Source organism: Salmo trutta, chromosome 13 (genome assembly GCF_901001165.1).
Source record: "Salmo trutta chromosome 13, fSalTru1.1, whole genome shotgun sequence".
In the NCBI taxonomy this organism is placed as follows: domain Eukaryota; kingdom Metazoa; phylum Chordata; class Actinopteri; order Salmoniformes; family Salmonidae; genus Salmo; species Salmo trutta.
The window spans coordinates 16871489-16884737 of record NC_042969.1 but is presented as its reverse complement, the minus strand read 5'-3'; the positions used below and the strand labels follow the sequence as shown (position 1 = coordinate 16884737).

At 42.3% G+C, this 13249-nt stretch overlaps 1 protein-coding gene across 2 annotated transcripts in view; it reads right to left on the bottom strand.

Moving 5' to 3' along the window:
* The window catches only part of LOC115205337 (testican-1), a 373161-nt gene that overhangs the window by 98375 nt on the left and 261537 nt on the right, over positions 1-13249 (bottom strand). For both annotated transcript variants that reach the window (XM_029771183.1, XM_029771184.1), the window contains one exon: positions 12608-12688. In XM_029771183.1, the coding sequence (XP_029627043.1) occupies positions 12608-12688 (81 nt within the window). The remainder of the gene's footprint in view (positions 1-12607; positions 12689-13249) is intronic.

Sequence of the window (13249 nt, the reverse complement as noted above, 5' to 3'; positions counted from 1 at the left end):
AGTGAAAGCGAGAGAGAGTGTGAAAGAGAGACCAAGAGAGAGTGTGAGAGTGAGAGAGAGATAGAGGCCCCAAAGCCCAATTGAAGAGTACTATCACTTTCAAAGCCTGAATATTCATCACTGTCCGACTCTCCTGGAAGCAACATGCACACACATGCACGTACGCACACACACACACACACACACACACACCCACACACTCACACACACACACACACACACACCCCTCCACAGACACAGTGGCTTTGCCAGAATATACAGGTTTTTTTCAAGGTTTTGCTCAAAGGAAACCACTTTAAAAGAACATTTAACGAATGCAAAATAGATTCTTATAATACATGGCCTTCGGGAGGCAGCTTCAAAGCGAAAGACAAGATACACTTTTGAGGGACAGAGGGCACAACTAGTTAATGTAGAGTGATGCTCAACTAGTACACAACTAGGAAATATGACAAAACACATCTGCTTACACAAACACACACATGCACACAGATGCTTTGGTCCCTAGGACACATCTACCTCAGGTGAGATATGAGGGCTGACATTAATAACACACACACACCGCCTGTTGAGTTGGCTGTAATCGTTTGTCACAGTAGAGTTATAGGCCCACATTTATAACCATCATAACGGGCAGAAGAGAACCTCTTACATATTTGAAGAGGGAGAGATGTCGCATCCCCTGGGACACATGATATTGCAGTATGATGAACGGCAGAATACACACACACATGAACGCACACACACACACACACACACACACACACACACACACACACACACACACACACACACACACACACACACACACAGCTTATTGGCTCTGTTAGAATAACATGCCATTTCATTAAATCAAACGTCTCCACTACCGTTGGGTGGTATATCTTATATACCGTATACCATTGAAACTATTTCAATAAATCTGAATATGTGGAGCTAATTTTTAAACACCTGGTGCAATACATTAGGAGATAAAGCAGATCACGTTCTTCATTTAACCTGTCACATTATTTTACATTATGAAGCTTACCGTAGTTCCCCAGAACATTTGAGCTAGTCACGTGTTTGTTTGTAAATAGCAAAACATGAGAAAGCGGGAGCTGGTGAGTAGAGCTGTGTATTTGGTTTAACTGGCTAGTTAGCCATGGCCGGTTACAGGCATAGACGACATTGGGGCCCCCAAACAAAGAAAACTCAGTCAGGGTCTCAACTTACTATTGAGAGTAAGAATAGTATTATACACCAGGTGCATAAGCAGTTTTTCTCTTGTTATGTCAGTCACTGACAGTCACTCAATTAACCATGTCAGCTAACACTTTCTAGATTGGTAGTTAGTCTAGCCAGCTATCTAAACTTGTAGTGATCATGGCCAAATGCTGACTGGGCAGGCAGGGCATTTGCCCAGAGGCCCTGACCTCAAGGGGGCCCACATTGATTTTGTTATTTATTGTCACTCAGATATCATAGTAACATGGCATACCATTTCAAAATGTGTAGAATTGCAGGAAATTAGCTTTGAAACTGAATTTATTTTCTCTCTGCCCCATGTCAAAATTAATAGAATTTAATGAAATGTGTTATAAAATTGCAACGTTTTCTTTCCGCCTATGGCAAAATGTGTAGAATTGCAGGAAATGCACTTTTAAAACTAAAAATGTTCTCTCCAACACCTAGAGGGGGCCACTAAAATGTTTTGCCGCAAGGTGGGGGCACCCAACCAAATCTCACTTAGTGCCCCCAAAAGGCTAGAGCCGGGCCCTCTAGTTAGCTAAGTAAGTGGCTAAATTAAAATGGAGATGGGCATCATATTGTGTTAGCTTTCTGCCGTGTTTGAGAAGTCAAAGCTCTTTGGATGAGTTATTGTACAGATGCCACTGCTATCTTGATTTCCTTGTGTTTTTTATCTTCTGTTCTCGGCCAGTCAGTCTGCTCCTCCAGACTGACGGGCTCCTCCAAGCAGAGCAGGCAGGCCCATTTCCCTAGCAGCTCCAGACTCCACACAGACACAGCGTGTATACATGCTGACTCCAGAGCCAGTACTGTTCAAAACTTTGTTCATTTGCATAATGTCTCTCGTTCACATTTGCTTGTAAATGTCCAAACTCACCAAAAATGACATCTGGACATGAGAGAAGGTGACACACACGTCTGGCGAGTTGCAGGCACCGAGCTCCAGTGTGATGACTCAACCACGATTTAGGACATTGTCCGTATGGCTGACCATATGTGGTCTATCACAAGGGTCAAACACCCCTTATCTGTGGCTTTCTCCGGGGTGTGACGTTCCCACAGGCCCCTGGGAGTACAGACACTGTTGGAGGAGTGAATTAACTGATCTTGTTTGGTTTGTTTCAAGAGGTTTGTAAAGAGCTTCAAACATTGATGTGTCCTATTGTGCCGTAAGTGCTATGGGTTTCTTTACTGTGTTCATCTGTTTGTTGGAGGGCGGACATTTCAAAGAGGGAGCAACACAGACGTAAGCTCCTATCCTTTAAATAAGAGTTGTAATGATTAGATCCAAGAATGCAAGTGATGTTTAATGCCTTTTGTTTATTGTTTGGACAAAGCAAAGTGATTTTAAGTAGACGATGGGAGATACTGAGAGTTGGCGCTCTGGGAAGAAAAAAAGATGGTCTGAAACTGTTCATGGAGACTCTGTTTTTACGTATGAGAATCCTGTATCCGTAAGCCTCCTGTGTGTATTAGACACAGTATTGTCTCTTGGAGGTTATTCTGAAGAGACATATAACCACGTTAGTGTTAGCCTATCAGTGATAGTCATTAACTCTGTTGTATTGTGTAATCTATTCCATGTACACTGGAATTGTTTGAGTGTCAATTATTTTGTGACTAATAAATCGTATACGTTTATTTGTGAAAATGCATTAATCGTTTTAAAGAGTAATTCTTTGATTTGACTTTGCATTTATAATTTAGTAGGTCTATTGGTATATGTTATCTACCCTCTACACATAGCATTCCATTATGCATAGGTCCTAACTACAGCTATGGCTAAGATAGACTTGATCAATTAAAGCTTAGAGTATGATTGCAATAGACAGCTCATAATTCCCATAAGCCTCTTAATAATCACATAAAGGTATCTTAGAACAAATGTAATTATAGTATCCGAGTGTTGATGCGCAGACTTGCAAGCTGGCTCGATTCATTGGTATACGTTTATGCCCTATAGCCATATAGTCAGATTGATGAATGTAGTTTAATATTATTCAACATAATTTTTACCTCCTACACCTATATACAGTGGGGAGAACAAGTATTTGATACACTGCCGATTTTGCAGGTTTTCCTACTTACAAAGCATGTAGAGGTCTGTAATTTTTATCATAGGTACACTTCAACTGTGAGAGACGGAATCTAAAACAAAAATCCAGAAGGTCACATTGTATGATTTTTAAGTAATTCATTTGCATTTTATTGCATGACATAAGTATTTGATACATCAGAAAAGCAGAACTTAATATTTAATATTTGGTACAGAAACCTTTGTTTGCAATTACAGAGATCATACGTTTCCTGTAGTTCTTGACCAGGTTTGTACACACTGCAGCAGGGATTTTGGCCTCCATACAGACCTTCTCCAGATCCTTCAGGTTTCGGGGCTGTCGCTGGGCAATACGGACTTTCAGCTCCTTCCAAAGATGTTCTATTGGGTTCAGGTCTGGAGACTGGCTAGGGCACTCCAGGACCTTGAGATGCTTCTTACGGAGCCACTCCTTAGTTGCCCTGGCTGTGTGTTTCGGGTCATTGTCATGCTGGAAGACCGAGCCACGACCCATCTTCAATGCTCTTACTGAGGGAAGGAGGTTGTTGGCCAAGATCTTGCGATACATGACCCCATCCATCCTCCCCTCAATACGGTGCAGTCGTCTTGTCCCCTTTGCAGAAAAGCATCCCCAAAGAATGATGTTTCCACCTCCATGCTTCACAGTTGAGATGGTGTTCTTGGGGTTGTACTCATCCTTCTTCTTCCTCCAAACGAGTGGAGTTTAGACCAAAAAGATCTATTTTTGTCTCATCAGACCACATGACCTTCTCCCATTCCTCCTCTGGTTCATCCAGATGGTCATTGGCAAACTTCAGATGGGCCTGGACATGCGCTGGCTTGAGCAGGGGGACCTTGCGTGCGCTGCAGGATTTTAATCCATGACGGCATAGTGTGTTACTAATGGTTTTCTTTGAGACTGTGGTCCCAGCTCTCTTCAGGTCATTGACCAGGTCCTGCTGTGTAGTTCTGGGCTGATCCCTCACCTTCCTCATGATCATTGATGCCCCACGAGGTGAGATCTTGCATGGAGCCCCAGACCAAGGGTGATTGACCGTCATCTTGAACTTCTTCCATTTTCTAATAATTGCGCCAACAGTTGTTGCCTTCTCACCAAGCTGCTTGCCTATTGTCCTGTAGCCCATTCCAGCCTTGTGCAGGTCTACAATTTTCTCCCTGATGTCCTTACACAGCTCTCTGGTCTTGGCCATTGTGGAGAGGTTGGAGTCTGTTTGATTGAGTGTGTGGACACGTGTCTTTTATACAGGTAACGAGTTCAAACAGGTGCAGTTAATACAGGTAATGAGTGGAGAACAGGAGGGCTTCTTAAAGAAAAACTAACAGGTCTGTGAGAGCCGGAATTCTTACTGATTGGTAGGTGATCAAATACTTATGTCATGCAATAAAATGCAAATTAATTACTTAAAAATCATACAATGTGATTTTCTGGATTTTTGTTTTAGATTCCGTCTCTCACAGTTGAAGTGTACCTATGATAAAAATTACAGACCTCTACATGCTTTGTAAGTAGGAAAACCTGCAAAATCGGCAGTGTATCAAATACTTGTTCTCCCCACTGTATGTATAACTTTATGAGCTGGATTGCCTGTCTTGGCATTTAATTTATTTTTGTTTGTGCTCGTTAGCATATTTAGCTATTAGCCTCTATGGAAATGTTTTATTACTTGTGCTAATGTTGTTAGCATTCTGGTAATAGACACTCAATGGGCTTTTTTGTGTTTTTAGTGACCCCTTGTGTACTAAACCGGTAATACTGTAAATCCTGGGATGAGAAAAATACGGTATGATGAAATGAAAATCTGAATACCGCACAACTCTAATAACCACCCTTGTTGTGTGGACCGTAAACACACAAGGTCAAAGGGCAGCGAATCATATAGGAACGGATGATGTCATTTACCTAGAAGGCCTTGCGAGGGTGGGTCAGAGTGAGTGAAGGGAGCATTACTGCGTTTCACTAATTAACAGTTGAGTTGAGGTATTTTACTGTCTTAACGAGAAGACAAGGTGTAGACCCCTGGCTCTGACTAGCTCTGTAGTCTGGGCTCCAGTGCTGGGTGAAGGCTGAGTGAAGGCTGGGTGAAGGCTGGGTGAAGGCTGGGTGAAGGCTCAGTGAAGGCTCAGTGAAGGCTCAGTGAAGACTGGGTGAAGGCTAGGTGAAGGCTCAGTGAAGGCTGGGTGAAGTCTGGGTGAAGGCTCAGTGAAGGCTGGGTGAAGGCTAGGTGAAGGCTCAGTGAAGGCTGGGTGAAGGCTGGGTGAAGGCTCAGTGAAGGCTGGGTGAAAGCTGGGTGAAGGCTGGGTGAAGGCTCAGTGAAGAATGGGTGAAGGCTGGGTGAAGGCTGGTTGAAGGCTCAGTGAAGACTGGGTGAAGGCTGGGTGAAGGCTCAGTGAAGACTGGATGAAGGCTGGGTGAAGGCTCAGTGAAGACTGGGTGAAGGCTCAGTGAAGAATGGGTGAAGGCTGGGTGAAGGCTCAGTGAAGACTGGGTGAAGGCTGTTTGACTGTAAGTGTTGCAGTGAAAGTGAAGGTTAGCTGTGTTCTTATTACACACAGAGCTTGGATCTACGATCCTTCAGCTCTCTACAACTACCTTAGAGAAATAACGTGACCCCAGAACACACACCAATTACCTCTCCGTGTGTGTGTGTGTTTATGTGTGTGTGCATTTGTGTGCGTGCGTGCGTGTGTGTGTGAGTGTTTGTGACAGCTTAACACCTGACTCCTGACTCTTCTAGTCATCCTTTAATATTAAAATTCTCCAGGAACACACACACTGATGCAAGATGAGGACCTGTCTGCGTAGGCTGTGTTCAGACCATAGCCTTTTCCTCAGTGTCAGATATAATTGCCCAGCGAGGTTGTGTTTTCTGTATGGCTGCCAACATCTGATGTTCTCTCTCTAGAGTGCAATCCATTTATCTGATCCATGGTGTGTGTGTGTGTGTGTGTGTGTGTGTGTGTAGTGCAGTTGCAGTTTTGTACACCGCAATCTAGAACCTAAAAGGGTTCTTTTCTACTTTTAAGAACCCTTTTGGTTCCAGGTAGAACCTTTTCTACAGAGGGTTCTACATGGAACCCAAAAGGGTTCTACCTGGAACCAAAAAGGGTTATTTATGGGGACAGCTGAAGCACCCATTTGGAACCCTTTTTTCTAAGAGTGTATGTGCCTGCATGTGTGTTGGTACATAAACTATAAATCCATGTCCCCCTGAATATGTCTGTGTGTGAGCGACACACACCTCTTCATGTCTGCTTCTGGAATATATTTTCCTTATTCATCTTTGTCTGTCTCTTTGTCTGAACGTGCCAAATAATGCTATTTGTCCTGTCTGTCTGCACTCTGCCCTCCCTCCTGGTGTTAAGTGGCCCTGACTCTTCGCATGCGTGTCTAGTTCCAGTCACAACACAGCAGTGCACCCTGGGAGAGCTTCCTATTGAAGAGCAGCAGGCTGACATACTGTCTGGGATGCAACATACAGAAGTAGGAGTCAACAGGGGTCGCACCCAAAGCGCTGTGGCAGGCAACATCTGGAATCACTGCCTATGTCCCACTGAGCCCTCCAGTTTCCATTTGCCATGTGTTAAACAGGACCAGAGCGGCTGAGCTATGGCAGAGCTGTGAGCCAGAGGCCATTCTGACTCGGGCTGTATGTTTTTCCTCCAGAGACAGTGCTGGGGTTTCAGCCACCGCCATTCTGGCTCCCACAATCACTCTAGTTGCAGAGCACTGATCAGCAGCCATTATGAATTCTGGCCGGAATGATTGTTTACTTTTTTTTGGGGGGGGGGGGGGGGGGGTTCTTTCTCTCTCTATTTCTCTTTGACTTTTTACACATTTTGTTGTGTTACAGCCTGAATTTAAAATGTATTAAATTGAGATTTGTGTCACTGTCCTACACACATACCTCATCATTTCAAAGTAGAATTATGTTTCTAGATTTTTGGTTTTTACAAAATAATAAAAAATGAAAAGCTGAACTATCTTGAGTCAATAAGTATTCAGCCCCTTTGTTATGACAAGCCTAAATAAGTTCAGGAGTAACAAGTCACATAATAAGTTGCATGGACACACTGTTTCAATAATAGTGTTTGACATGACTTTTGAATAACTACCTCGTCTCTGTACCCCACACATACAATTATCTGTAAGGTCCCTCAGTCGAGCAGTGAATTTCAAACACAGTTTCAACCACAAAGACCAGCGAGGTTTTCCAATGCAAAGAAGGGCACCTATTGGTAGATGGGTAAAAATAAAAGCAGACCTTGAATATCATTGAGCATGGTGAAGTTATTAATTACACTTTGGATAGTGTATCAATACACCAGTCACAATGAATATACAGAAGTCCTTCCTAACTCAGTTGCCGGAAAGGAAGGAAACCGCTCATGAATTTTACCATGAGGACAATGGTGACATTAAAACAGTTACAGAGTTTAATGGTTGTGATAAGAGAAAACTGAGGATGGATCAACAACATTGTAGTTACTCCACAATACTAACCTTAAATGACAGAGTGAAAAGAAGGAAGCCTGTACAGAATAAAAAATATTCCAAAACATGCATCCTGTTTGCAACAAGGCAATAAAGTAAAACTGCAAAATATGTGGCAAAGCAATTCACTTTTTGTCCTGAATACAAAGCATTGGGGTAAATCCAACACAACACATCACTGAGTACCACTCTTCATATTTTCAAGCATTGTGGTGGCTGCATCATGTTATGGGTATGCTTGTCATCGGCAAGGACTAGGGAGTTTTTTTAGGATAAAAATAAATGGAATCGCGCTAAGAACATACAAGATGAAAACCTGGTTCAGTCTGCCTTCCAACAGACACTGGGAGACAAGTTCACCTTTCAGCAGGACAAAAAACACAAGGCCAGATATACACTGGAGTTTCTTACCAAGATGACATTGAATGTACCTGAGTGGCCTAGTTACAGTTTTGACTTAAATCGGCTTGAAAATGGCTGTTTAGCAATGATCAACAACCAACTTGACAGAGCTTGAATAATTTTTTTATTAATAATGTGCAAATATTGCAAAATCCTGGTGTGCAAAGCTCTTAGAGACTTACCCAGAAAGACTCACAGCTGTAATTGTGGCCAAAGGTGATTCTACCATGTTTAGACTCAAGGATGTGAATACTTATGTAAATTAGATATTTCTGTATTTCATTCTCAATGAATTTACAAAAAAAATCTAAAAACATGTTTTCACTTTCATTATGGGGTATTATGTGTACATGGGTGAGAAAAAAAATCAGTTTAATCCATTTTGAATTTCAGGCTGTAACACAACAAAATGTTGAATAAGTCAAGGGGTATGCATACTTTCTGAAGGGGCTGGTGAACCGTCAGTTTTTTTTGTAGCGGTGTGGGGCATCGGCGGGGTCTATGTACAGTACAATGGACAGGGAGGGGAGCTTGGTTCTAACTTTCCTGGTCCATTAAAATGAAATAAAGTTTGTATTTTAATTATGTAGCTATTAGGCCAATAAAGGCATTTTTAAGACAAAAAAATGGTTCTCTCTGGAAGGAGTAGGGTGAAAGGTCATTCATATTAAAAGCCCAATTATTGTCTGTGAGGCGTCTCTGCATTGGCCTAAATAAAACAGGAAGTTCCATCAAATATTCAACAAGGTCTTGGATTTGCTCCTCTGTTCTGTCTCTGTCTGTCTGTTCTGCCTGCCTGTCTGTTCTGTCTATTCTGTCTGTTCTGCCTGTCTGTCTGCCTGTTCTGTCTATATCCTTCCTTATTTTTCTCTCTGTCATGCCTCACTTTACTGCAGTCCCACTGTCTGTCTGTGTGTCTGTATGTGTGAATATCTGAGCCATTTGTTTGAGTGTATACCACATGCAGCAGTCTGTTCCCATTAGGGACTTACTCTCTCTTGTCTTTGAAGCCTTTGAGTGATATCGGTTGAATGTCAATTCACAAGACAAAGGTAACCCAGGAAAAAGACAGAAGCGAAGACAACACACACACACACACACACACACACACACACACACACACACACACACACACACACACACAGACAGACAGACAGACACAAACACAACCCCCATATCCCCCTCCACACACCCAAACACCCAAACACACACACACCCTCTGATTAAAGATGGTCGTGACCGGGATGTTCTAGTCATTAGTGTCTAGCCTGCCCCCCTGTAGTGAAACAAGCAGGATAGAGGATAGCCATGTAAAGGCCTGAAATTCAAAGAACCCTGCAAAAATAAATGAGCCTGATAAGTATTCTCCGCCATGTTCTGTGTAATGCATCTGACAGATAGGTTTCTGAAGAACCACGAGAGCCGGGAGCTAAAAGGCATCTCTTTCATGTTAGCATACACACACATGCAGATATTACTGGTGAGATACACTACTGTTCAAAAGTTTGGGGTCACTTAGAAATGTCCTTGTTTTGAAGGAAAAGCAAATTTTTTGTCCATGAAAATAACATCAGATAGATCAGAATTACAGTGTAGACATTGTTAATGTTGTAAATGACTATTGTTGCTGGAAACGGCTGCTTTTTAATGGAATATTTACATAGGTATACAGAGGCCTATTATCAGCAACCATCACTCCTGTGTTCCAATGGCACGTTGTGTTAGCTAATACAAGTTTATCATTTTAAAAGGCTAATTGATCATTAGAAAACCCTTTCGCAATTTTGTTAGCACAGCTGAAAACGGTTGTCCTGATTAAAGAAGCAATAAAACTGTCCTTCTTTAGACTAGTTGAGTATCTGGAGCATCAGCATTTGTGGGTTCGATTACAGGCTCAAAATGGCCAGAAACAAATAACTTTCTTTTGAAACTTGTCAGTTTATTCTTGTTCTGAGAAATGAAGGCTATTCCATGCGATAAATTGCCAAGAAACTGACGATCTCGTACAACGCTGTGTACTACTCCCTTCACAGAACAGCGCAAACTGGCCCTAACCAGAATAGAAAGAGGAGTGGGAGGCCCCAGTGCACAACTGAGCAAGAGGACAAGTACATTAGTTTGAGAAACAGACGCCTCACAAGTCCTCAACTGGCAGCATCATTAAATAGTACCCTCAAAACACCAGTCTCAACGTCAACAGTGAAGAGGTGACTCTGGGATGCTGGCCTTCTAGGCAGAGTTCCTCTGTCCAGTGTCTGTGTTCTTTTGCACATCTTAATCTTTTCTTTTTATTGGCCAGTCGGAGATATGGCTTTTCTTTGCAACTCTGCCTAGAAGGCCAGCATCCCAGAGTTGCCTCTTCACTGTTGACGTTGAGACTGGTGTTTTGCGGGTACTATTTAATGAAGCTGCCAGTTGAGGACTTGTGAGGCATCTGTTTCTCAAACTAGACAGTGTAATGTACTTGTCCTCTTGCTCAGTTGTGCACCGGGGCCTCCCTCTTTCAGAAACAAGCACATTTCTATGTGACCCAAAACTTTTTAATGGTAGTGTATGTGCAAGTTCCACTAGATTAAATACTGCATATTTTACATTCCAGAAATAAAATAAATGTAATCTAATTAAATGTTTTAAATTAAATTGTCTATGCACACAACTTTACTGAGAGCATGTCAGCCCACTGTACCTACACCAGGTTGCTTAGGGAACCTCAGCCCACGCTAAGCCACCATTCGATACAAATGTCACATCTGAAAGATTCTTTCCCTATGTTATTACATGCTAAACACTCCACACTGCTATGAGGATTTTTGCCTCCGCCAGTTCGTGCTACTTTAAAGGTGCAGTGAAGTCATTTTTATCTCAATATCAAATGATTTCTAGGTAACAATTAAGTACCTTACTGTGATTGTTTTCAAAACAAAATTGTCCAAAATAAGCAATAATTTTTTCTTAGCAAAGAGCAATTTCTCAAGCAAGAATTTGGATTGGACTGTCTGGAAGTGGTCTGAGTGGGGAGGGGAAAACTGAAAACTAGCTGTTATTTGCAGATAGGTTTGGAACAATCTTTCTTATTGGCCTATTAACTAATTTATTGTCTGGTGATGTCACCTGGCAGGCCAAAACTCCATCCCACCAAACAGCTCTTACACTAAAAGGGCATTATTATAATTTTCACAATTTCACAGTATTATTCCAACCTCATAGTGTGGCAATATACAGTGAGCTCCAAAAGTATTGGAACAGTGACATTTTTGTTGTTGTTTTGGCTCTATCCTCCAACACTTTGGATTTGAAATGTGTGCTAGGAATATGGGACCAAATACTAAACTTAACTGAGTTAATATGAGAGGATATTTCTTCCTGTTCACACTGACCTTGATTATAACGACTGGGTTATCAGTCACCTGGTGCTCGTGATGCTGGAACGACCTGCTAGTATGTTTATACATCACGACTGGGTTATCAGTCACCTGGTGCTCGTGATGCTGGAACGACCAGCTAGTATGTTTATACATCACGACTGGGTTATCAGTCACCTGGTGCTCGTGATGCTGGAACGACCTGCTAGTATGTTTATACATCACGACTGGGTTATTAAACTTTTGACTACTTTAAAACACATATAAGTAAATTTGTCCCAATACTTTTGGTCCCCTAAAATCGGGGGACTGTGTACAAAAAGTCCTGTAATTTCTAAAAGGTTCACCCGATATGAATGAAAATACCCTCAGATTATAGCTGACAGTCTGCACTTTCATTGCATCATTTCAAATCCAAAGTGCTGGAGTAAAGAGTCAAAGCAACAACAAAAATGTCACTGTCCCAATACTTTTGGAGCTCACTGTATATAAAAGACAGGCAAATCACGTTTTTGACTGCACTGAGCCTTTAATTCTCCATGTTAGTCCCTGCTTTCATGTTAGCCTTGACTAACACGCTACATTACTACCTTCATGATAGCTTCCGCTAACGCACCATAATACTGCTTTCATGTTAGCTTTGGCTAACACGTTACTTTATTACCTACATGTTAGCTTCTGCTAATACACCATCCTACTGCTTTCATGTTAGCCTTGGCTAACCCGCTACATTTAGCCTACGCTATCACACCACTCCTTTGATCCTCCAGTGAGAATTAGCTACACTGCTAGTTTATCTACCACAGATGACAGCCGTGGGCTGAGGTTATCACACACACACTCACAGAGAGAGACAACACCTGAAAGCTCTACTGGCAAGTCATGACACAGCCTAAAGAGCTCTAAACAGCACCTGAAAGAGAGATTTCAGTTTACAGAATATTCCTGTTTTCTTTTATTTCACCCACATGCCGATTAAAATCACTTCTCCACCGAGGACAGACTGGCTGCATCAGTGTGAATGGCTGATGATGTAGAACTCACCCTCCTCTGTTCTCCTCTTCCCTGGGTTGGAGTGGACTTTGGTTCCAGGTTCCCCATGTCTCCCGGGCCTCGCCTCTGTCTCTGTGAAGCCAACACAACCAGCGGAACCATCAGAACCATTACAGCCATCAGAACCATTCACAACCATCACAACCATCAGAACCATCACAAACAACCATCACAACCATCAGTCATCAGAACCATCACAACCATTACAGCCATCAGAACCATTCACAACCATCACAACCATCAGAACCATAACAACCATTAGCAAAGAAAGATACAAAATAACTGATATACTGTTATCACCCAAAATGCAACGAAGGGGAAAAAAATGCATCCAAAACTGCACACCAACCCATAACCAAAGCACACAATACACATCCACACACACACCAATCCCTCAAACCCAGCAGACATGGATGGCATTAGCAAAGCCTTAGGGCTAAATACGGATCGAGCGGAACTAGCGAACAAACAGAACGATGTGGTGAGTTTTTCATCTGGCGCTGTGGCACCGGCATTAACGAGTTGTGATGATTTAATCTCCTAATTCATTCCAGACTGTTATTTATTAGACAGTGGGCTTTTTACGAGGCGCTGACAGATCCCCTCTTATTCTTTATCCTTCACTCTCTCCCC